The sequence below is a fragment of the Loxodonta africana genome, chromosome 24, assembly GCF_030014295.1.
Source record: "Loxodonta africana isolate mLoxAfr1 chromosome 24, mLoxAfr1.hap2, whole genome shotgun sequence".
NCBI classification, from domain to species: Eukaryota; Metazoa; Chordata; class Mammalia; order Proboscidea; family Elephantidae; genus Loxodonta; species Loxodonta africana.
Window position 1 is genome coordinate 46,356,819 of NC_087365.1, and position 23,042 is coordinate 46,379,860.

A 23,042-nucleotide genomic window follows, 5' to 3' on the forward strand; every position below is an offset into this window, starting at 1 on the left:
TCTCACCTGCAGTCCCTGGAATGCTTTCAGGAATTTTATTTTACCACTGGCCTCAGTAAGACTAATTAAGTTTAATATCCCCCAAAGTCTTCTTAAATTCAAATAGTTTAGCTTAATTAGTAAAGAATGTCTGCGTTGAGCGCTGTGCTCTTTTAAGATCTATCTATATGGGATCAAATTGACCACAGCAACTCAAAAGATTAGATAGAAAACTTAGGGGGTAGTGAGAGTTTAAGTTAATAGGGGAGGAACAACGCAGAAAAGAAGGGTGAGAATGGCTGTACAACTCAAAGAATGTAATCAAAGTCACTGAATTGTACACGTAGAAACTGTTGAATTGGTGTATGTTTTGCTGTATACGTTCTCAACAACAACAAAGTAAGTTAAAAAAAAAAAAAAAAGAATTAAGTTTAATGAATACATGTTTTTGAGAGGCACAAGGGACCCAGTATAGTAGTTCCCTCTGCTGTGAGGAAGAAATTGTCAGATGGATTCCAACACCAGGTCAGATTGATTACTGGGTGCTTGTTTGTTGGGATTATCTACGAGGCTTTCTTTGTACTGCCTGGGAGGGCATGTCTACTCTGTGGGTGACAGCAAAATCAGGTTGGCCTGAAAGAACCAAGGCAGCAGTGACCTTTGCTGTTCCCTGGTGACCCCATGAGCTGTTTGGAAGAAAGGACCACACGCTGGCTAAGAGCCTGGGCTTCAGAGCCAGGTTGACCTGGGCTTGAACCCTGCCTTGACTACTTCCTAGTGGCACCTACTTTCTAGGGTTGTGGTGAGGATTAAACAACATAATGCCTGGAAAATGATTAGCCTGGGGGCAGATAATAAGTGCTCCATATGTGAAGGCTATTATTATTTTATTATTTGTCTAACTGCTAATGCCAGTAACTGAAAGGCTTCCAAGGGCTTGGATTTTGTGAAAGCTGGGCTTGGCCCAGGAGTGGGAGGAGAGCTTTCCTTGGTGACTGTCCCCTTCTCCTTTTCAAGAGGAGGAAATCCAGAGGCCAGCAAGTCCAAGAAGGGATGTTATAGTCACCAGTAATCAGAGGAATGTGAATTCAGCACAACAAATGAGATATCATATTCGTCCTATTAAGATGGCAAAAATCAGCAAGTGGAATTATGTTAACTGTTAGTGGGGAGGAGTCCCCGGGCAGCGCAAACATTTAAGTGCTCAACTACTAACAAAAAGGTTGGAGGTTCACACACACCCAGAGGCACCTCAGAAGAAAGGCCTGGCGATCTGCTTCCAAAAGGTCACAGCCTTGAAAATCCTATGGAGTGCAGTCTTACTCTGCACACATGGAGTCACCATGAGTTAGAATTGACTTGATGGGCAACTGGCTTGTTTGGTTTGGTTTGGTGAGTAGGGATGCAAGGATACAGGAACTGTTGGTACTGGGGTGGGAATGTACACTGGGCGGCCACTCTGACAGCCCTCACCTAGTCCTTAAGGAAATTGGGCCTCCACAACCCCTGTGACCAGCAGTCCCACTCCTGGGGATATATTCCAAGGCAACTCGCACACAGGTTCACAGGAGGTGTGCTCAAGGATGTTCATGGCAGCCTTGTTTGTGGTGGGCAGAGATAGAGGCAACCCAGATGCCCTCCCTGGAGGAGCAAGCAAAAGAGACATGGAGACTGCACATGGTGGAAGACTGGGCAGCTGCTGCTGTTGTTGTTGTTAGGTGCTGTTGAGTCAATTTTGACCCATAGCAACCCCATGTGACAGAGTTGAACTGCCCCGTAGGGTTTTCTAGGCTGTAATCTTTATGGAAGCAGATTGCCAGGTCTTTCTCCTGCAGAGCCTCTAGGTGGATTCAAACTGCCATCCTTTCGGTTAGCAGATGAGCGCTTAACCTTTCGCGCCACTAGAGCTCCTCAGCGGCAGCTGCTAGAGTTCTGTGAGAGACAGCAACATGGATGGATCTTAAGAACATACTGCTGGGTGAAGAAATGAGAAACAGTATGAAACGTAAAAAGAACAGGAGTGGATTACCCAATAAGCAAGGTAAGTACAGGCTTAACTGTAATTAGGAAGTAAGCACAAATAAGCCCCTGCTTACCTTGCTCACTGGGTAATTTGTCCCCATGAGGGGTTGTAATTTTGAAAAAAGGGTTCGATTCTTTAGGAAGGTGCCATGGGGTTGGGAGAGAAACAGATGCCAGCCATACCTAGAAGCAGAATCTTTGATGTGGTGAAAAAATGTGAAATTGTTCACTTCAGATGATCTGGTAAGCAAGATAAGCACCATGCTTACCTTGCCTATTGGATAATCCACCCCTGAAAAGGAACGAAGTGTCGCAGACGAGATGTACCCATAGGAACACGATGAATCTTAAGAACCTAATGCTCGGTTAAAAGAAAAAAAAAAAAAAAAACCTAAGATGCCATGTGAAATGTAACACAGAATTTACAGAAATTACTACCTGCCCACAAAGCAGTAATGCCCATTGTGTAAAAACACATACACACTAGAATTATGGCCTGTGGAGTGATGGGGAATGAGAGTGGGGAACAGAAGAAACGAATAAATAAAAGAGAGAATCTTAAGTGGATTAATGAGGAAAACGCGCCATGAACTAAATTAACTCAGTGTTAGCACCTGAGGTCCCAGGTAACAAAAAGGGAAATGGCTAGCTTCAGCAGCTGTCCACACACGTTTCCTGACCTTGGGGAAAGCAGAGCGCCAGGGTCATAAACAATTCCTCCCTCCCTTGTGTAGAAGGTATAAATCTCAATTTGTACGCTCTAGCGCATAAAAAATATAACTGACTTTATTTTCGGCATTTCAATGTAATTTCTATTTTAAGCCACCATTCCTCTTTGCTAGTGGGAAAGTTTCATCTTAGTCTTTTGGGAACTTTCCTCAAACTCTCCAGAATTTTGGCCACATCAAGATCTTATCTAATGCCGACTTGTTGGTGAGTTGGGGGAATCATTCAGTCCTCCATTCTTGGGAAACACACACTGCTCCTGAAATGTCCACTGTCTTCATCCTCAAGGTCCCTTCAGGCCTGTGACTCTTCATTGTGTGTGTCTTTGCCTCATCTGGGGGACAAGAAGTTTTCCTTGTTCTGTCTTTCTAGACAGAGATCACAAACTGTAAGCCCATAGGCCACATCCACTTAAAACAAACATGCTTTTGGTTTTTTGCCCAGTGAATTTGCTTTTGTTGCCTACATTTCAAAAAGTTCAGAAAGTTCATATACAATTACAGATTTCTGATTTCTCTTGAAAAACCAGTAGCTGTAGTAGCTACATTAGACTCACATTCCTACGTAGCAGCAGTTGGCTGGGACACAGTACCACTGTATCAATTAGGAATGCTTTGGGCTGCAAATAATGAAAAATCCCAACTCTCATTGGCTTAAACCATAATGAAATGTATATTTAATAAAAAGTCTGGAGGTAGACCTTCAAGGTTGGTTTGGGAGTTCAGACATACCATAAAGGACCCAGGTTCTTTTAATCCTCTCCTCCCCCAACCTCAGCATATGGACTTTTGGCTTTTATGCTTATTGCCTCACGTCCCAAGACAGTTACTATCACTCCAGGTGTTCCACCTTCACATGACCCAGGGCAGGAAGTTGAGAGGTAGCCAGGGGAACAAAAAAAACTTTGTTTTCCAGAAGCCTCTTGGCCAGAACTGGATTGCATGGCCATCCCCAGGCTTCAAGAAAGTCTGGGAAAGCAAGAATCTTTCTTTGTCAGCCTTTACAGAGAGAAGCTAGCAAGGGAGAAAAGAATTGGGACTTCCTGCTGGGGAGCCAGACAGTGTCTGCCACAAACTGCTGCCTCTTAGATAGAGCTTATGGATTCCAGTTTGCCACAGTCCCTGCCACCCCATAGTGTTCGCCACTACTGAAGCTCTATGTCAGTTACCATTTATCATTGTGCCTGCACCCAGCTACTTCCATCACTTATATTACCCGATGGGCCTGTAAGTGCTTGAGTGTGTGCTGCCTAGCTGGACAATGAAAAAGGAAGACTGAGGAAGAGTTAATGCATTCAAGTTATGGTGTTGGCAAAGAATATTGAATACACCGTATTGAATATTCCAAGAATGAACAAATCTGTCTTGGAGGAAGTATAGCTAGAATGCTTCTTAGAAGCAAGGATGGCAAGATTTACATTGGACATGTCATCAGGAGAGACCAATTGGTGGAGAAAGACATCATACTTGGTAGAGGGTCAGAAAAAAGAGGGAGACCGCCAATGAGCTGGATTGACACAGTGGCTGCAGCAATGGGCTCAAACATAGCAACAATTGTGAGGATGGCGCAGGACTGGGCAGTGTTCATTTCTGTTATACGTAGGGTCCCTATCAGCCTGAGTTGACTCGGCCACACCTAACATCAACAAGCTTGGGATTATCATGCATAGCCATTTCTGATTTGGAGGTCTTGCTGCTTTCCCAGCAACTGTATGTGGGTCCAGAGACTAGAATCTTCAGCCCCAGGACTCCCTACTTGTTCTCATTCTCCTCTCCGCACTCCCCTGCCTTCTCTTTCCCCTTTCTCTAATCCAGAAGATCACTCTCCCCCCTTTGGGAAAATCCTCTTCATTCATATTCTTACTAAGCCTTTTTGCCTACATCAGTCTAATTCATTGTATGATCCACCGATCAGGGTCAGTCCGCAGACTTACTGGTCTGCAACAGCTTAAATATGGAAACTAAGAGCAAGAGTGAGAAACTCTTAGAACAATTAGATACAGTCTCTGCATCCCAGCACATGAACATAGACTCATCTCATTGCACAGGGCGTGGACCAGTCCGGGAGTTGTTGAAATCACATGGTGAGTTGCCTGTGGCATGAGCTGCCTGCCAGTCACGTGCGGTGGAACCACATCTTGGTCCTCTAAGGATTAGACATTTGAAACTGAGCTCCTTTACCACAGATAGTTTGAGAAGCATTGTCCTATACCTTGCATCCTACCAGACTCTATGACCTAAACTTTGGAACAGAAGAGCCAGGATAAGTTATTTCTGCTATTTCTTCTGGCACATTCCATCTCAGGGTCCGTGACCCAGGAGGTGACAGTCTGGGAGGACGTGTCCTAAGGCAGTATCTCAGGACATGGCCCTGACACGCTTGCCTTCCTGTCCTAATCCCTAGCTCACCTGCAGCCTCTCGCTTGTGATGACTAAGTGAGGAGTCCTGGTGAAGGAAGAATGAAATCCAGTCATCTGCCTCGGACCGAGGACCATCATAGGAGCATTTTCTCAGCAGCGAAGCTGAAGAGAAGTATCCCGAAAGCTCGCAATTCCTCTGCACTGTCTTCATTATTTCTCCATTATCATATCCATATATGATTTTTTAGGTGTCAATTCCACCGTGTAAAATCTGACCTGGAATTTAACAGGCCGTCCTGAAGTGCCCTCTTTGCACAGCTGGGGCAGAGTTCGTAGGGAGTTCACCCCCATGTCACAGGCGGGTGCCACGGCTCTTTATGGAATTATCTCCCATCTTTGGGAAGACAGGAAGGTACGGTATCGTCTGCTCAGATCAATGCAGTAAGCATGTTCACTTCCCAAATTACATGCAGTGTGACCCCACGGGGGACCCCCGCCCTGCTCCTGACGGCTGTAATAAAAGATAATGGATCTTTCCACACTGACAACCTTGGAAGGATCCAGAACCTCCCCTTATTGTAAATCAGTCCCATGTACAAGGACTGTTTTGTGATCTCAGAAAGTGGTTCATGGTGCCTGGAAGGCTGGGCCCCAGTTGTCTTCCCTCTGTTCGCAAAAGCCTTCTCCAGGGAATCTCAGCAGCCTGGTTAGTATTAAGCCAATAGGTTGCCAAAGGGAAAGAAGAAGATGGAAAAAGAACACGAGGTTGGTGCTGAAGGGACTTCCAAAAAACCAGTGGCCTCTGACTCATGGTGACCAACTGTGCTCCGTAAGGTTTTCAAGGAGCGAGCTGATCTTTTGGAATTAGTTCACCAGGCCTTTCTTCCAAGGCACCTCTGGGTAGACTTAAACCTCCAACCTTTCGGTTAGCAGCCGAACACACTAACTATTTGCATTACTCAGGAATTCCGCTGAAGGGGTAAGGACGGGATTAAACTCCAGGCTAGACTGAAAGGGTCCTTGAGACTCAGATATAATCTCTTCTATCAGGGCTCAAAGCATAGAACATCCAGGAGCGTGGCAGAGTCTGGATCTTTCTGGGCTTTTCTACATCCTTCCTTTGCTGCTGCTGAGGCCTGGGAGACAGGAAGCAGGAAGCAATACTGGGAGGTAGTGAGAAGCAGCAGTTTTGAATTCCAGCTCAGACACTCCTGGACGAGTCACAGAGCCTTGCCGAAACTGAATTTCTGTGGATGGAATACCAGTGTTTACCTTGGAGGGTGGGCGGCGGCATCAAACAATTCACTGTGTGTAACGGTCTCAGCGGTCTCCGTGTCAGATGCGTGGGTAGGGAACGCTCTTTCCTTGGGATGGAAGTCCCGCCTCCAGGTGCTGTAGCACCCAGTGCTTCTCAAACTCACTGTGATGAAGGGCCAGGGGTTTTGTTTTCTTGGTGTAAAATACAATAAAGATGAATGACTAGGACATACATTCTCAGCTGGGTCAGCATAGCCCCCAAAGGGACAAAAATGGTTGGGAGGGGTGGTGCAAAAAAAAAATCTTACCTCTTTTTATGTATGAAACAATTATATGAACCTAAACAGATAAACAATATATCTGTGATATTAAAATTTCATGGAGGGTGAAGCGATTAGGGGGAAAAACTTTTAGAGACAATAATGAAAAAATGAAATTTTTACAAAATCATACACATTACAAGCCTTGATTTTTTATTGTTAGATTTAGCAGACATAAAATTATTCTGTTAAATAGCTCTAGATGTTCCCAGACACCGACTCTTCACTTCCATGTGTATCTCATCGCAGACGGGTAATAAACAGCCTGTGGGCAGACTCCGATCCACAGCCCACATGGCAGCAGTGCTGTGTTTATGCACCACTGTCTGAAATCAGTGTAACTCCTTATGAATCTGTTCACTCAGTTGTTTGTCTTTCCCCTCTGACTGTAAATGACAACCCCTTGCTTACCGCCATATCTAGAGCAGCACCTGTCACACGGTGGTATTTGGTACCTCACTAGCAAATGAATTGTTGAATGAATGAATGTCCGCTTAAAATTTGCTTTTCTGAAAACCAGTCAATTGACAGAGACTCAAAATAGCAATGTCTTCAACACGAAAGAAGCATATTTCTATCTCACCTAAAAGTCCAGGCTCCTTTCTTCCTGTTGCTGGGCCGTGTGATCCAAGATGGTTCCATTCCAGTCCAGCCAGCAAAAAAGGGGCAAGGGAGGACCCGTTCTTGACCTTGGAGGGCACAACCAGGAAGTTGCCCACATTAATTCTACTCCCATTCCTTCATCTAGAACTCACCAGATGGCCACACTTAGTCACAAGGGAGGACGGGAAATGTAGTATTTGTTCTAAGCAGTCATGTGGCCAGCTTAAAAGCAGGAATTCTATTACAATGAGAGAGGAGGGGTGAATGGATATTGGGGGACCCTTAGCAAGACCTGCTACCATCACTTTAAGAGAGAATTTTTCCTTGCCTTATGTTGCCTTCCCTGGACCTCACTGGACATACCAACAGCCAGAAGGGAGACAAAAGTGGGTGTTTGGCATTCCTGCAGTGTACTGTGACACAAGACTTCTGGGTCCACCTGCCCCTTCCTTCTGGGTCTTCTTTGGCACAGGGTGGATTTCTCACCGCAGGGGCTTTGTCACTGCTCTCGGTACATAGCAGTTTGTTCAGATGTTCATTCCTCAGGCGACCCTGGGTTACAAAATGAAAGCAAACCAGAGGCTATTTGGGGGAAAGAATGCCAAGGGACAAGACTGTGGGCTGTGTGTTTACAAACCTGCCCTAAGTCGTCATTCAGAAGGTTGACAGTAAAGAAAAGAGAAAACGCTGCACAGCGGCAAGATGGGTTCCTAAGCTTCAGCAGGTAGGGTTGCCATGGTAACTAGGGCCAAACCATCTGATCTTGAATAGATTGGCCTAGACCTTCTGCCAGATGTGTCTGGGCAGGCCATGGATGGCAGAGGGGGGCCCCAGCATGCCACACTGGTAGACAAATTCTGTGGTTTGTGGGTGGGTCTTCAATGAGCCCTCATGTGATAGAGATTAGGAACAAAGGGCTGGGTGCACCCAAGTTCCTGGTCCCTGCTGTCTTCCCCCATGCCTCACTTTCCTCATGTAGAGTAGGGATAATCATTGCGGCTACCATAGGGTTATTACAAAGATTAAATGGGCGAATGCACACGGAGAGCTCAGAACAGCACCTGACATACCAGTTGCTACTGTTGCCGTAGCCAGCCTCTTCTTTCTCTGGGCTGCTACCCCATTGGTCCTTTTTCTGTTTCTTGAATCTGCCAAGCTAATCTTTGTCTTAGAATCTTTGCTCTCACTTTTGTCCAAGGGAAATATTCTTCCCCTCAGGATGTTCCCATCACTGGCCTCTTCTTGTCATTCAAGCCTCAGCTCAAATGCCACCCCTGACCACCCTATCTAAAATGACACCCATTCATTCATTTATTAATTCACTCACTAAATAGCATTTTCTAGTAGTCGTTGTTAAGTGTCCTCAAGTCGATTTCAACACACAGCGACCCCGTGTGACAGAGTAGAACTGTCCCATAGGGCTTTTTTTTTTTCTTTCTTAATTTTTAAATCACTAAGGCAATTTAATGTTTCTGTTTTTCATGAAGGACATATGTTAATAAAACTTCTGCTCAAGGTTAATTATTGGTGCTGCACATTGCTGTAGTGTGACATTTGGTAGCATTTTCCCCCCTTTTTTAGTCCATTAGCGAGTGATACAGTAGTAAATGCTGTGAATCAAATGAATCTTGTTTGAAATAAATGAACTGCCTCTGAAATTTGGAACAACATCATATACCTCAGTTTTCCTTGTAGTGGGGTCAGACACAAATGTTTATATGTATATGTGTCTGTGTATAAGCTTGTTCTTTTGCAACAATGGGATCATTTTATACGCTCAGAATGTAGAGTACACCAAGGTCTACCAGTTCCCATTCTTATAAATTTCGCTGAGGCACTCTATCATTGCTTACATTGTACTCTGTTTTCTTTTTCCCTTTATTTTTGGATTCCCAGTCTTGCTCTCTGTTTTTGGCTTTTATCTCTCTTTTTTTTTTTTTTAATTGTGCTTTAAGTGAAAGTTTATAATTCAAGTCAGTTTCTCGTACAAAAACATATACACACATTGTTATATGATCCTAGTTGCTCTCCCTACAATGTGACAGCAGTCTTTCTCTCCACCCTGTATTTCCATTGTCTGTTCAACCAGCTTCTGTCCCCCTCTGCCTTCTCATCTCGCCTCCAGATGGGAGCTGCCCACATAGTCTCATGTGTCTACTTGAGCTAAGAAGCACACTCCTCACCAATATCATTTTATGTTTTATAGTCCAGTCTAATCTTTGTCTAAAGGGTTGGCTTTGGGAATGGTTTTAGTTTTGGGCTAACAGAGAGTCCAAGGGCCCCTTCATTCTCAGTCAGACCATTAAGTCTGGTCTTTTTACTAGAATTTGAGGTCTGCATCTGACTTTTCTCCTGCTCCATCAGGGAGTCTCTGTTGTGTTCCCTGTCAGGGCAGTCGTTGGTGGTAGCTGGGCACCATCTAGTTCTTCTGGTCTCGGCTGATGGAGTCTCTGGTTTATGTGGCCCTTTCTGTCTCTGTGGCTCATGTTTTCCTTGTGTCTTTGGTGTTCTTCATTCTCCTCTGCTCCAGGTGGGTTGAGACCAATTGATGCATCTTAAATGGCCACCTGCTAGCTTCTAAGACCCCAGGTGCCACTTACCAAAGTGGCATGCAGATCATTTTCTTAATACTCTTTGTTATGCCAATTGACCTAGATGTCCCAAAGGGCTTTCTTGGCTGTAATCTTTACAGGGAGCAGATCACCAGAGGAGTATTCTCATTTCCATTCCTGTTTTATAGATGGGGAAGCAAAATCTCAGCGAGGTGAAGATATTTTGTTCATTTATTCAAAACATAATTAGGAGGACTAGAATCAGTGTTTTTTTTCTCACCACAACCCTGTGAAGAAGGTGCTGTTATTTATAGTCTTTGTCAAGGAAACTGAGGTTCAGAGATAGTTGGTAACTTGCCAAGGTCACAGGTTCTATCCAAGCCTTCAGACCTCAAAGACCTCGCTTGTCTGATGCGTCCTTCTCCTTCACACCCCTCCCCAACTGCAAGAGACTTAATCTGTATCCCTGTTCTTCCTTCCCACAGGCACAGCCGGAATCTATCAAGGAGCAAATGGACTGACCAACGCGGCTGGATTCGGGAGTGTGCACCAGGTAGCCTTATCTCCCCACCAGGCTTTTTTTTTGGTTCTTTCCTTATATCAGGGCCCCCACAGGATCTGCCTCCTCCCCCACCACCAGAAACCTGGCCTCTTATCCCCTGGGTTTGGAGACTGCAGGGAACAGATGCGCAAAAGGCCGTTGGGAAGGTGTGGTATAGAGGCGGAAACACTGGAATTACTAGATTTTCTAAAGATGTAAGGTCATGGCAATCTTAAATGTTCAGTCTCGACATGATCCCAAGACACCCATAAAAATGCAAATGTGTGTGCTCTTTTGTGAGACTGTGGTTTGTTCACTCCCGGCTTCCCAGCATCTAGTGCCATAGTGCCTTGTGCACACTGGGTGCTCTGTAGATGCTTGGTAAATCAAACTAAGTCAATACTAGAGGGATGAAGAAGGACTAATATTTTGATTCTCTTGGTTTCACTTAAAGAGCAAATGAAGAATTTGCCTACTTTCAGGCACTAGAGATAGAAATGGACAGGTTCGAGAGACATTTGAAGGTACAGCCCACAAGACTTAGATGTGATATGTGGTGGGAAAGAATGACTCTTGGTTTTAGTACTTTATTTTGAGTCAGTATTTTCTTTATATTGGGAACTTAGATCTTCGTTGTATTTGAGAGTATACTTAAGGAGCCCTGGTGGTGCGATGGTTAAGCACCCAACCGCTGACGGAAAGGTTGGCAGTTTGAACCCACCCAGCAGCTCTGCGGGAGAAAGACCTGGCAATCTGCTTCTGTAAAGCTTACAGCCAAGAAAACCCTATATGGCAGTTCTACTCTGTCACATGGGGCCGCTCTGAATTGGAATCGACTCAACGGCACCTAACAACAACTTACTTTACTTGTCCTATAATTTTCTTCTCCCCACACTTCACTGATCTTTGAGAAGAGTTGGCATCACATTATTAGTTATATTTTGTTCTTGTTGCCCCACCTCCTGATGGAGGGTCTCCTGGGGACTCTCTCAAATGCCTGGGAGGCAGCAGTCTCACAGAAGTGCTACAACTCCTTAGCCTTGAGGGGCGGTGGTTGAGCAATGTGATGAACGTCATCCCTGTCACTGAACCGTGCATGTAACAAACGTTGACTGGGCAACGCTCCACAGCCTAGAATTAGGAACAGATCTCTGGTAAACAAAAGATTCTATCTTCACGTTTCCTTCGGAGAGAGTTCTCTTTGAGGAAATATATGATTTGGTGATACTTGTTTTAGAATGCAGTTGACTCTGTTTGAATCTGTTTTTGTTTCCTAATTGTATGGACCTTTTTTTTTTTTTTTTGACAGAGTCTTTATAAAGCTCTTATAAACATCAAACTCTAATAGCTTTGATTACGAGTATAATAGGAATTATGTAATGGTATATAAAATATATTCAAAGTAAAGATAACCATGTAATACAATATAACCTTACTTCCGCTTAATAAAAATGTCTATATCAGATCGGAAAAAATAGAATTAATTTAATAAAAGTGTATGAGAACTCTGCACCTTCTCTGTAAGTCTTAAATTATCTCAGAAGAAAAAGTTAACAAGCTTTCAGGCTAGCGTTAAAACAAAACTGCTCCACGTAGGTAGACTTTAGGAGTATTTAACACGTATAAATACTCAGAATGCCCAAGCTGTTGTTTAGGGAGCTAAAGAATGTGAATGATTTCAACCTTGAGATACAGGGAAAAACTTATCTTTTTTTTTCCATTCTATTGTAAACATAGAGTGGAAAAATACAAAACATTATAGACATGGAGTCCTGATCATGCAGCGGTTAGTTAAGAGCTTGGCTGCTAACCAAGAGGTCAGCTGTTCAAATCCACCAGTCGTTCCTTCGAAACCCTATGAGGCAGTTCTACTTGGTCCTGTAGGATCACTATGAGTCGGAATAGACTCGACAGCAACGGGTTTTATAAACATAGATAAAATACTTGTAAATAAGACAGGTTTGGTTGTTAACTCTGGGTGTTTGTCCATTTCACCCTAGGAGCTTATCGAAAACGCAGACTCCCTAGACACCACCCCCAGAAATTCTGATGCAGTAGGTCTAGGGCTGGGCCTGGGAAGCTGAACTTTGCAAGAGTTCCCTTGCAGGGTTGCGAAACACTGGTTCATGGTCATGAACCACGGTCATGGTGGGGGAGAATATTTGAAATGATGACTGTTGTGGGATGAGAGCTGGAATATCTAGTCCATGTAAACAAAGCTTGATAAAAGAGAAATGGCTTCCACTGTCTTAATCTCCTAGATGCCCTAATAGGATATTATACATTCCGTAAAGCTGTACAGATGCCACTGTACTTGTGTCCCCGTGAACCCAAAATATCACCTTACCTCCTGGGTATGTTTGTATAGGTATGTGCTCTTTATTGTTCGTTCATTTTTTATCAATTTAAACAATATGCGTTGAGCACCCTACGTGCCAGGAGTGCTTCCCGGTTCTGGGGATACAACAGAGACCGAGACAGACCCTGTCGATGCCACACCCATATCCCTCAAGGTGCACCTCCTGACCTCCAGCAGCCAGTGTCTGCATCCCTGGGCCAGGGGGCTTTTCTAGAGCCAGTGAATAAGACAGGCAGGAAGTGCCAGGGAATTAAAACCCTGTGTGAGGTTTTTGAGGAGCCCTAGTGTCACAGTGGTTAAGAGCTCGGCTGCTAATCGAAAGGCCAGCATTTCAAATCCACCAGCTGCTCCTTGGAAACCCTATGGAACAGTTCTTCTCTGTCCTATAGAGTCGCTACGAGTTGGAATTGACTCGAAGGCAACAAGTTTGGTTTTTTGGTTTTATGAGGTTTTTGGAAGGACCCCTGGTCGTGCAGTGGTTAAACACTCAGCTGCTAACCAAAAGGTCAGCGGTTCGAACTGACCAGCCACTCCTCTCTGTGGGAGAAAGATGTGGCAGTCTGCTTCCATAAAGATTACAGCTTTGGAAACCCTGTGGGGCAGCTCTACTCTGTCCTATAGGGTCACTGTGAGTCAGAATCAACTCTACAGGAACAGGTTTGGTTTTTTTTTTTGGTGAGGTTTTTATAAATTATCTACATCTAGCAACAACAACGGAAAGCCTGGTGGCATAGTGGTTAAGTGCTACACCTGTTAACCAATAGATTGGCAGTTTGAATCCACCAGCTGCTCGTTGGAGACTCTATGGGGCAGTTCTACTCTGTCCTACAGGGTCGCTATTAGTCGGAATCGACTCGATGGCAACAGGTTTGGTTTTGTTTTTTGGTAACAACATCAGGAGGGGAGAGAGAGAGAGAGAGACAGTAGACTGGAGCCACAAGGCCTCTTCCCCACATCAGTTGTGATGGGCTGACTGGGGGCCCAAACCCAAACCTACCCGTGTAGGCTTCCTCGCTCACATCCTTGTTTTTTCCCTTCCCAGGACTATACTTCCTACGCCGGCTTCCCTCAGAGCCAGTACTCCCAGTATTACAGCTCATCCTACAACCCTCCTTATGTCCCGGCCAGCAGCATCTGCCCTTCCCCCCTCTCCACGTCCACCTACGTCCTCCAGGAGGCATCTCACAATGTCCCCAACCAGAGTCCCGAGTCACTTGCTGGTACGTACTGTCACTGTTGCGTGGTCATTCATGGCTCTGGTCTGAGGGCACACCAAGGCCTGGGTCCCCATTGTGGTGAACAGGTTGCCAAGGGCTAAATCCGGCCTCAGACTTGTTTTGTTTGCCTGTGTGTGTGTGTGTGTGTGTGTGTGTGTGTTTAATTGTACCCATGTTTAAAAGTCAGAAATTTTTACCTAAAAATTCTAATTTCTAGTTTAAGAGCTGGACTACTAACCAAAAGGTTGGCAATTCAGACCCACCCCGGGGTTCCCTAGATATGAGGTCTGGTGGTCTGTCTGCAAAAGGTCACAATCTTGAAAATCCTATGAAGCAATTCTACACCCATGGGATTGCTGTGAGTCGGAATTGACTTGACAGCAACTAACAACAACAGCTTCTCCTGAGAGACAGTCTAGCCAAATTAAGTCCACATTCCCAAGTGGCAATGCTCCGCCAGGGCTGAGTAATGTCTGCCCTTTTTAGACAAAAGACACAATTCCACATCTAGCCAGCTTAACTCAAGTTCATTACCTGCCTGGCCCATGTGGGCACTAGAGCTTGGGACCTCCTAGTCTAAAAGGAAGGAGCCCTGGTGGTGCAGTGGTTAAGCACTCAGCTGCTAACCAAAAGGTCAGTGGTTTGAACCCACCAGCTGCTCCTAGGGAGAAAGATGTGGCAGTCTGCTTCCGTAAAGATTATAGCCTTAGAAACCCTGTGGGACAGTTCTACTCTGTCCTACAGGGTCTCTGTGAGTCTCAATCCACTTGACGGCAATGGGTAATGAGAGTCCAAAAGGACTACTATCGATGGCCGACCCACTGTGTGCCAAGCACATAACTGTGTAGCCTTCTCTAATCACTTATTTATATATTTAGTCAACAAATATTGATTAAGCACCTACTGCATCCCAGGCACTCTCCTTAGTGTTTAGAAATAAAAGTGCAGTGTAGACTTGGTCTCTGCAGTCAGCAAACAATCACAAAAATATGTAATTACAAACTGTGATAAGGAACTGCCATCATCCTCACAAAGGCGGCTTTTGTATTGTCCCCCTCCTTCATCCAGATGAGAAAAATGAAGAACAAAGTGATAAGTAGCTTGCTAGTAATCGGTGGAGCTGGGATTCCAAACCCAAGCCTCTTGGACTCCACAGCAAGTGCCCCTGCTACTCCCTAAACCATACGTAGCTGAGAATATGTTATCGAAAATCCACTTGAGAGCAGAAGGGCCTTCAAGCCTTGGATCACTCTCTAACAGGTATTCAAATACAGTGAATTCTAGAACCCTTCAAAAATCCTTAAGAGTGTTCCTTTCAAATGGCATGACAGTTTTAGGAAACGTCCCTGGGTGCTATGAACGGATAATGCACTTGGCTGCTAACTGAAAGGTTGGAGGTTCAAGTCCACCCAGAGGTGCCTCAGAAGAAAGACCTGGTCGTCTACTTCCAGAACAATCAGCCGCTGACAATCCTGTGGAGCACAGTTCTACTCTGACACTCGTGGGTCACCTTGAGTCAGAACCACTCAATGGCAACTGTTTCATTTTGTTTTTAGTCAGGACTTTTTTACTTCAAAACAGAAAATCTAATTTAAACTGTTGGTTTCAGTAAAAAAAAAAAAAAAAAAGGAATTTTTGGATATATGCAACGAAGAAGTCCAGGAGTCCATGATTGGGCCCAGGGGTTGAGATGATAATGTGGGCACTCTGTCTCCCTTTTCCACCTGACTGCATTTTCTTGGATTCATTTAGCTCTCCAGCAAGCTCTCCCCCTGTGGTGGCAAAGAAGGCCACCAGCCACTCCAGGATTGCGTGCTGCCTGCTTATCTGCCCCAGCAGAGAGAGCTCCTCCTTCCTAACAGCTTCTGCAAAAGTCCCAGTAAAAGCTCTCATTGGCCCAGCTTAGGTCACATGCCCATCTCTGAACCAATCTCTGTGGCCAGTGGGGTAGAACGCTGTGATAGAGCCAAAGACCTCCGTCTCGTGCCCACAATGGAAGCTGGAGTTGGGGTCATCCTCACCCAAACCATATGGACTAGAGGTGAAGAGAGGTAGTTTCCCAAAGAAATCCAGACCACAGTAACTAGAAGAAGATAGCAGAGATACTGGATGGACAAAAACGACAGATGTCTACAGCCTCAATATAGATCCCACCTAGATTATGAGCAAAATGTGACAGGGTCCACATGTGGGCCCCTTTGTGTTCATGGAACTTGGCATGTACATCTCTGTGTAACTAACTTGCCAGCCTATGGATTCATTCATTCCATAAACCTGCTATTCACATATCTTCTCTTTTATGAGATCATTTGGGCTTATCCAACCTAAATAACATGGCCGACAGTAGATTCAACCAAACGAAACCAAACCAAACCTAGTGCCATCGAGTCGATTCCGACTCATAGCAACCCTATAGGACAGAGTGAAACTGCCCCATAGAGTTTCCAAGGAGCACCTGGCAAATTCGAACTGCCGACCCTTTGGTTAGCAGCCATAGCACTTAACCACTACGCCACCAGGGTTTCCCCGACAGTAGATTAGAATGCCCAAATTGAATTTTATTCTTTTTTTTTCTTTTGAAACTTACTGATGTTCTGGGGTTTTGCATAAGCCAAGCTGGCATGGTGGCGAATGAACATGTATTCAGTAAATATTAATTGGTTGGTTGGTGGGTTGGTGGGTGGGTGAGCGGGTGGATGAGCTAGAAAAGGAACAATAAGGAAGACTTACCTCTTTCGCCTCCAACCCCGCAGTTCTTGGTGATCCTGAGCTATTTATTTTAGCCCTTGTATTTTCTGCCCCTGGGAGGAGAGTTAGTTACCCTTATTGGACAAATGGAGACAACATGGCCAAGCATTTTTAAGTCAACTTTTGGGGAAGTTTAGGGCCTGAGCACTGATTTTGCTCCTACTGATCTCATCACGGAAACAGTGGCGCAATGGTTAAGAGCTAGGGCTGCTAACCAAAAGGTCCGTAGTTCGAATCCACCAGACACTCCTTGGAAACACTATGGGGCAGTTCTATCCTGCCCTATAGGGTCACTATGAGTCAGAATGACTCAACGGCAATGAACTTGGACTTGGACTTGACCTCATCCTAGAGTATTTAGTGAATACTTACCAAAAAACCAAACCTGTTGCTGTCAAGTCAATTCCGACTCATAGCGACCCTATAATGACCCTATGGGACAGAGTAGAACTGCCCAATAGGGTTTCTAAGGAGCAGCTAGTGGATTTGAACTGCTCACCTTTTGGTTAGCAGCTGAGCTCTTAACTACTCTGCCCCCAGGGCTCCAGTGAATACACAGTACCTAGTTAACAACTTCCAAATTGTTTTCTTTGAAGAGTAGGAAATTTAAACAATTTTTCTTTTTTTTTTTTTTTTCTTTGTCATGCCTTGAGTTATTTCTGGCCATCCTGCTTTTCAGAATGTGGCCTCTCCAGACTGGTTTTGGCAAAAGAGAAACACAAAAAGCTGATGAGAAATTAGGGCAGAGAGGAAATATAAACAGGAAATCTTCACTAGATGCCCCTACGTATCTACATTGCCATGGTGAGCTAGGTCCCAAAGACTTACTTCCCAAGAATTTAGGTTATGTGGGAAGATCATCTTTGTTTCCAATCAGGAGCAAACATAAAGGCTCGTTGTGTCTCTTTGAAATTTTTCTTTATTGTTGCCCCCTGTTCTTCATTTATCCCTTGGTCTAAGGTTCAACAATAAGTGGTTGAGATGGTTTTTACTGTGTGTCTAACAAGTGCACATAAAATCTAATGGCATAAATAATTGTCAGCTATAACCAAGGTCTCTTGCCTCTTTTCCCCAGTGTCTGTTATAAAGGAAGAGCGGGGAGGCGTGCTTTTGCACACACACACACACACGCACGCACGCACACACACATACACACACACGCGCTCTCTTAAAATTTCCCATAAAAACTCCACTTTTGAAATTATCCAGGATCTCTTTGAGTGGTTGGTTTCAAACTCCAGAGGCTCAAAAGGTTTGTACGTTACAGACAGATCAGTCTTTGCATCGCCTGGATTTAGTAGTCTGACGTTCTTCCCCACCCCTGCACCCCCGTCCCCATGGCAGCCCAAGCACCACCCATTTGCAGATGATTACAGGCAATTGGCTGATGTCGAGGGCAAAATCAGAACATCTGATGCTACTGAAGAGGAAAAACAAATCAGTAGTGATTGCTTAAGGATTTTTCCTTCTTTTTAAATTTTTAAGTAAGGACCCAAATTATCTAAAAAGAAGTCGGAGGAATTTTTTTTTTTTTTTTTTTTTAACCTTCTTAGAGCATTTCCCGCAGCCACTAGAAGGAGAAATTTTAAGAAAAAAAAATCTCTGAAGGAGAAACTCCAAGGTCTTCCATGCAACTTGGCAACATCTAACAAAATTAAAAGTGCATGTACCCTTTAGCCCAACTACTCTACTTCTAGGAATTCATCCAAAAGATATACTCCTACATGGATACAAAGACTTTAGCAAAAAGAATACTTATTGTCATTGCAAAAGACTAGAAACATGTCCATCAACAGGGGACAAGGTAAAGAAATTAGGGTGCACCAGAAGAACTAGATAGTGCCCGGCTACCACCACTGAATGTTCTCATCAGGAACATAATAAAGAAATCCTGATAAAAAGAGAGAAAAACACACAAAAAAGACTGGAATTACTGGTCTTACTTGCCCGAGGACACCCTGGTAACTCAGAACTGAAGCCACTCCTGAAATCCACGTTTCGGCCAAAGATTAGACGGGCCTATAAAACAATAACACACGTGAGGAACATGCTTCTTAGGTCAATCAAGTACACGGGACCAAATGGGCGACCCCTGCCCAAAAGCAAAGACCAGAGGCAGGAAGGGACAGGAAAACTGGATGAATGGACACGGGGAACCCGAGGTGGAAAGAGAAAGGGGGAGAGTGCTGACACACTGTGGGGACCTCATATCACAAAAGCATTTGTGTATAAAATTTTTTAATGAAAAACTAATGTGCACTGTCAACTTTCACCTGAAACACAATAAAATTAAAATTAAAAAAATGATAATAAAAAAACTTTTAAAAGGAAGAAAAATGTGGAACAGAACTTCAAATTCTTAAAGAATCCACACTTACTGGACCTATTGAGGCTGGAGGAGTCACCGAAACTATGGCTCTGCGTTGCTTTTCAGTCCTTGAATTGAAACTATCCCCTGAAATCACCTTTAAGTTAAGTGACACTTTAGCCCAAAGAGTGAAGATTGTCACCCTTGAATATAGCATTACTTAAAATAAAAAAAAATCTACATAAGACCATAGAGAAAACAGTTATTTTAAAATGTAGATGATAAGGCTGGGGACAGGGAGATTAAATCAATGGGAGTGAAACATCTAGAACAGAAATAAGCAGCATGTTGACACAATGTGAAGAATGTAACCAATGTCGTTGTGTCTAGAAACTGGAATGCTAGCAGGTTTTGCTATGTATATTTCCGTGGAACATAAAATTATTTAAAAAAAAAAGAAAGAAATTATGGTACATCTGCCCAATGCATTAGTGGTTGCCTGGGAAGGGAGGGATTGCCAAGGGGAACAAGGGAACTTTTGCGGGGTAAGGCATGTGTTTATTATCTTGGTAGGGGCGATGGTTTCACAGGTGTATATATAAATCAACATAGAAACTTATCACGTTGTATAATTTAAATATGGGCAGTTTGTTGTATGTCAATTGTGCCTCAGTAAAGCTGTTAAAATAAATACATAAAAAGGGAGAAAGAAAAAGCGTTAAGTGACTTCAAAAAACCTTTACATAAATTGCTCTAGCCTGTGAACCTGACTGTGGCCTAGAACTTTGACCCTTCATTCTCAGGACTGTGTAAGTGTGGGGAAAGGGCTGGGGTTTTTTCTTTTCTTTTACACATTGGCTTCACATATACCTCATATTAGATATTTCGTAGGTGGCTGGCATTTCCTCTTTTTGATAAGATTTGCTTGGATTTTAATGGGGGCATCAAAAGTTTTCTCAGCCCTAATACACTTAGAATGGGAGCCCTGACGGCACAGTGGTTAAGAACTAGGCTGCTAACTGAAGTGTCGGCGGTTCAAACCCACCCAGCGGTTCTGTAGGAGCAAATACCTGCTGATCTGCTACTGTAAAGATTAAAACGAAAACCAAACCCATTGCCACCAAGTCGACTGGGACTCACAGAGACCCTATAGGACGGGGTAGAACTGCCCCACAGGGTTTCCAAGGCTGTAATCTTTACAGAGAAGCCCTGGTGGTGCAGAGCCCTGTTGGTTAGAGCTTAGCCGCTAACCAAAAAGTCAGCAGTTCGAATCCACCAGCCACTCTTTGGAAACCCTATGGGGCAGTTCTGTCCTGTCCTGTAGGGTCACTATGAGTCAGAATCAACTCAACAGCAGTGGGTTTTGGTTTTTGGTAATCTTTACGAAAGCAGACCATCACATCTTTCTCCTGCAGGTCAGCTGGTGGATTTAAACTGCTGACCTTCTGGTTAGCAGCCAAATGTTTAACCACTTTGCTGCCAGGGCTCCTCCCATAAAGATTACAGTTTAGGAAACCCTACGGGGCAGTTCTACTTTGTCATATAGGGTCACCATGAGTCGGAATCCACTCAATAGCACACAACAATAACCTTAGAACTACCAAGTGAGTCAGGATATACCCTGTTTACATTGCACCGAAGCACCTGTGAGTTTATTCACTGCCTACTCCTCAGCCTCCAGAAAAAAGTCTTTGCTCCCCTGATGTTTGGGAATCTCTAATGCTGTATCCTGAAAATTCTGTATCCTGAAAGTGCTGTGTCCTGAAAATGCTGTGGAGTTGGAGAAATCCCAGCAGTCCTGACAACTCAAAATCTGGTCTTTTCCTGTTATGTCCTTCATCTGCTAAGAGGTTTTATAAACATCAAATAAACATTGTCCAGTCCCTTGGGTTTGGGAGGGAAATAGTCCTTTCAGCGTAGAAAAAAAAAAATCAGTCCTTTGCCAAGTACTTTGAGACAAAGGCATTTTCCCTGGTGATCCAAGAACTGGAAATTTGGGAGGAAGAGGAGAGGGGAGGCAGCAGGATACATTTGGGAGCTAAAACAAGCTGTAAGACGAGAACATGGGATGGCATGTTCTCTAAGGCTCCATGCTGGTTTACAATCCTGTCACTCTCTGGTGAGGAAACCAAAAAACCAAGCCAAACCCATTGCCATCAAGTCAATTCCAACTGATAGCAACCCTATAGGACAGAGCAGAACTGCGCCATAGAGTTTCCAAGGAGTGCCTGGGGGATTCAAACTGCTGACCTTTTAGTTAATAGCCATAGCTCTTAACTACCACACCACCAGGGTTTCTCTGGTGAGGAGGACAGGCCCAAATTTTCGTCCAGGCTCTGCCACTAATATACAGGGTAATAATGGGAAAACCCAGGTGGTGTAGTGGCTAAGAGCTACAGCTGCTAACCAAAAGGTCAGCAGTTTGAATCCACCAGGCACTCCTTGGAAACTCTATGGGGCAGTTCTACTCTGTCCTGTAGGGTCGCTATCAGTTGGAATTGACTTGACGGCAACAGGTTTGATTTTTTTTTTCTTAATGGGCAAGTGTGCCTGGGTAGTGCAAATGGTTAACTTGCCTAGGTGCTAATCGAAAGGTTGGAGGTTTGAGTCTACCTAGAAGTACCTCAGAAGAAAGGCCTGGTGATCTACTTGCAAAAAACACAGCCATTGAAAACTCAGTGGAACATAGTCCTAATCTAATACTCATGGGGTCCTCATGAGTAGGAATCGACTCAGTGGTAACTAGTAGTGGGCAAATTACATCCGCTCACTGAGCCTCAGTTTTCTCATTCATTAGATTGATTGGTTTAATCTTTACATGGGCAGATTGCCAGGTCTTTCTCCCACAGAGACCAGGTGCCAACCTTGAAGTTAGCATAGTGCTTAACCAGGGCGCCTCCAAAAGCTAAAACCAAACTCACGGCCATCCAGTGTTGTCACTAGGGGGCGTACGGGATGCGGACCGCACTGGTTGACACTGTCAGAGGCGTGACACCAAAATGACTGTCTATAAAGTTTTTGTGCAGTGTTTCAGCGGAAATTTATTGTTTTGTATAAAAGTATCTCTGTAGTTAGTTACAACAACAAAAACATTTTTTGTAAGCTCAGCTTCCTCATATCAGTGTACCTTCAAGGCTACAACTTGATGCTCATTCACTTTTTGGACCTTCTAATGTGCTCCAGTCAGCGTATTATTACTCAGTTACAGTGACGCTTCGAATCCTATGGTTTCATGTGCACGGCACTACAAGCACGTGCTGTTGTTTTTGTTGTTGCTGGCATTTATGATTTGCAAGTAACATTAGTACAAAAACCATTAGTAAGGATTTTGTGTGTTCTGGTACAGAAGGAAGTCCATGGGCGGAGGGGTGACACCATTATTTACTGCACTGGGTGACACCAACCCTAGTGATGCCACTGTTGCCATCAAGTCCATTCCAATTCATAGCAGCCGTATAGGACAGGGCAGAACTGCTCCCTAGGGCTTCCAAGTCTTTAAATCTTTGAAGAAGCAGACATATTTCACGAAATATTTCAGCAAAGCAGCTGGTGGGTTCAAACCACTGACCTTTCAGTTAGCAGCTGAACGCTTAACCACCACACCGCCAGGTCTCCTTAATTTACCCCTATGGGGGTGTATTAGGTCAGCTGTAAAAACATGCCACAAATCGAGTGGCTTTGTTGTTCTTAGGTGCCATCCAGTAGGTTCCGACTCATAGCGCAACAGAACGGAACTCCTCCGGTCCTGTGCCATCCTCACAATTGTTGTTATGTGTGAGCCCACTGTTGAAGCCACTGTCAGTCCATCTCATTGACACTGAGGGTCTTCCTCTTTTTTGGTGACCCTCTACTTTACCAAGCATGATGCCCTTCTCCAGGGACTGATCCCTCCTGATAACATGTCCAAAATATGGGAGATGAAGTCTTACCACTCTTGCCTCTAAGGGGGCATTTTGGCTGTCCTTCTTCCAAGACAGATTTGTTCATTCTTCTGGCAGTCCATGGTATATTCAGTACTCTTTGCCAACACCATAATTCAAAGGCATCAAC

General features: G+C 44.3%; 1 protein-coding gene across 1 annotated transcript in view; it reads left to right on the forward strand.

Annotated features, from left to right (window-relative positions):
* EYA2 (EYA transcriptional coactivator and phosphatase 2) overlaps nucleotides 1-23,042 on the forward strand; it is a 175,733-nt gene that overhangs the window by 51,972 nt on the left and 100,719 nt on the right. The window contains exons 2-3 of the mRNA XM_064276435.1: nucleotides 10,305-10,372; nucleotides 13,762-13,939. Of these exons, the coding sequence (XP_064132505.1) occupies nucleotides 10,305-10,372; nucleotides 13,762-13,939 (246 nt within the window). The remainder of the gene's footprint in view (nucleotides 1-10,304; nucleotides 10,373-13,761; nucleotides 13,940-23,042) is intronic.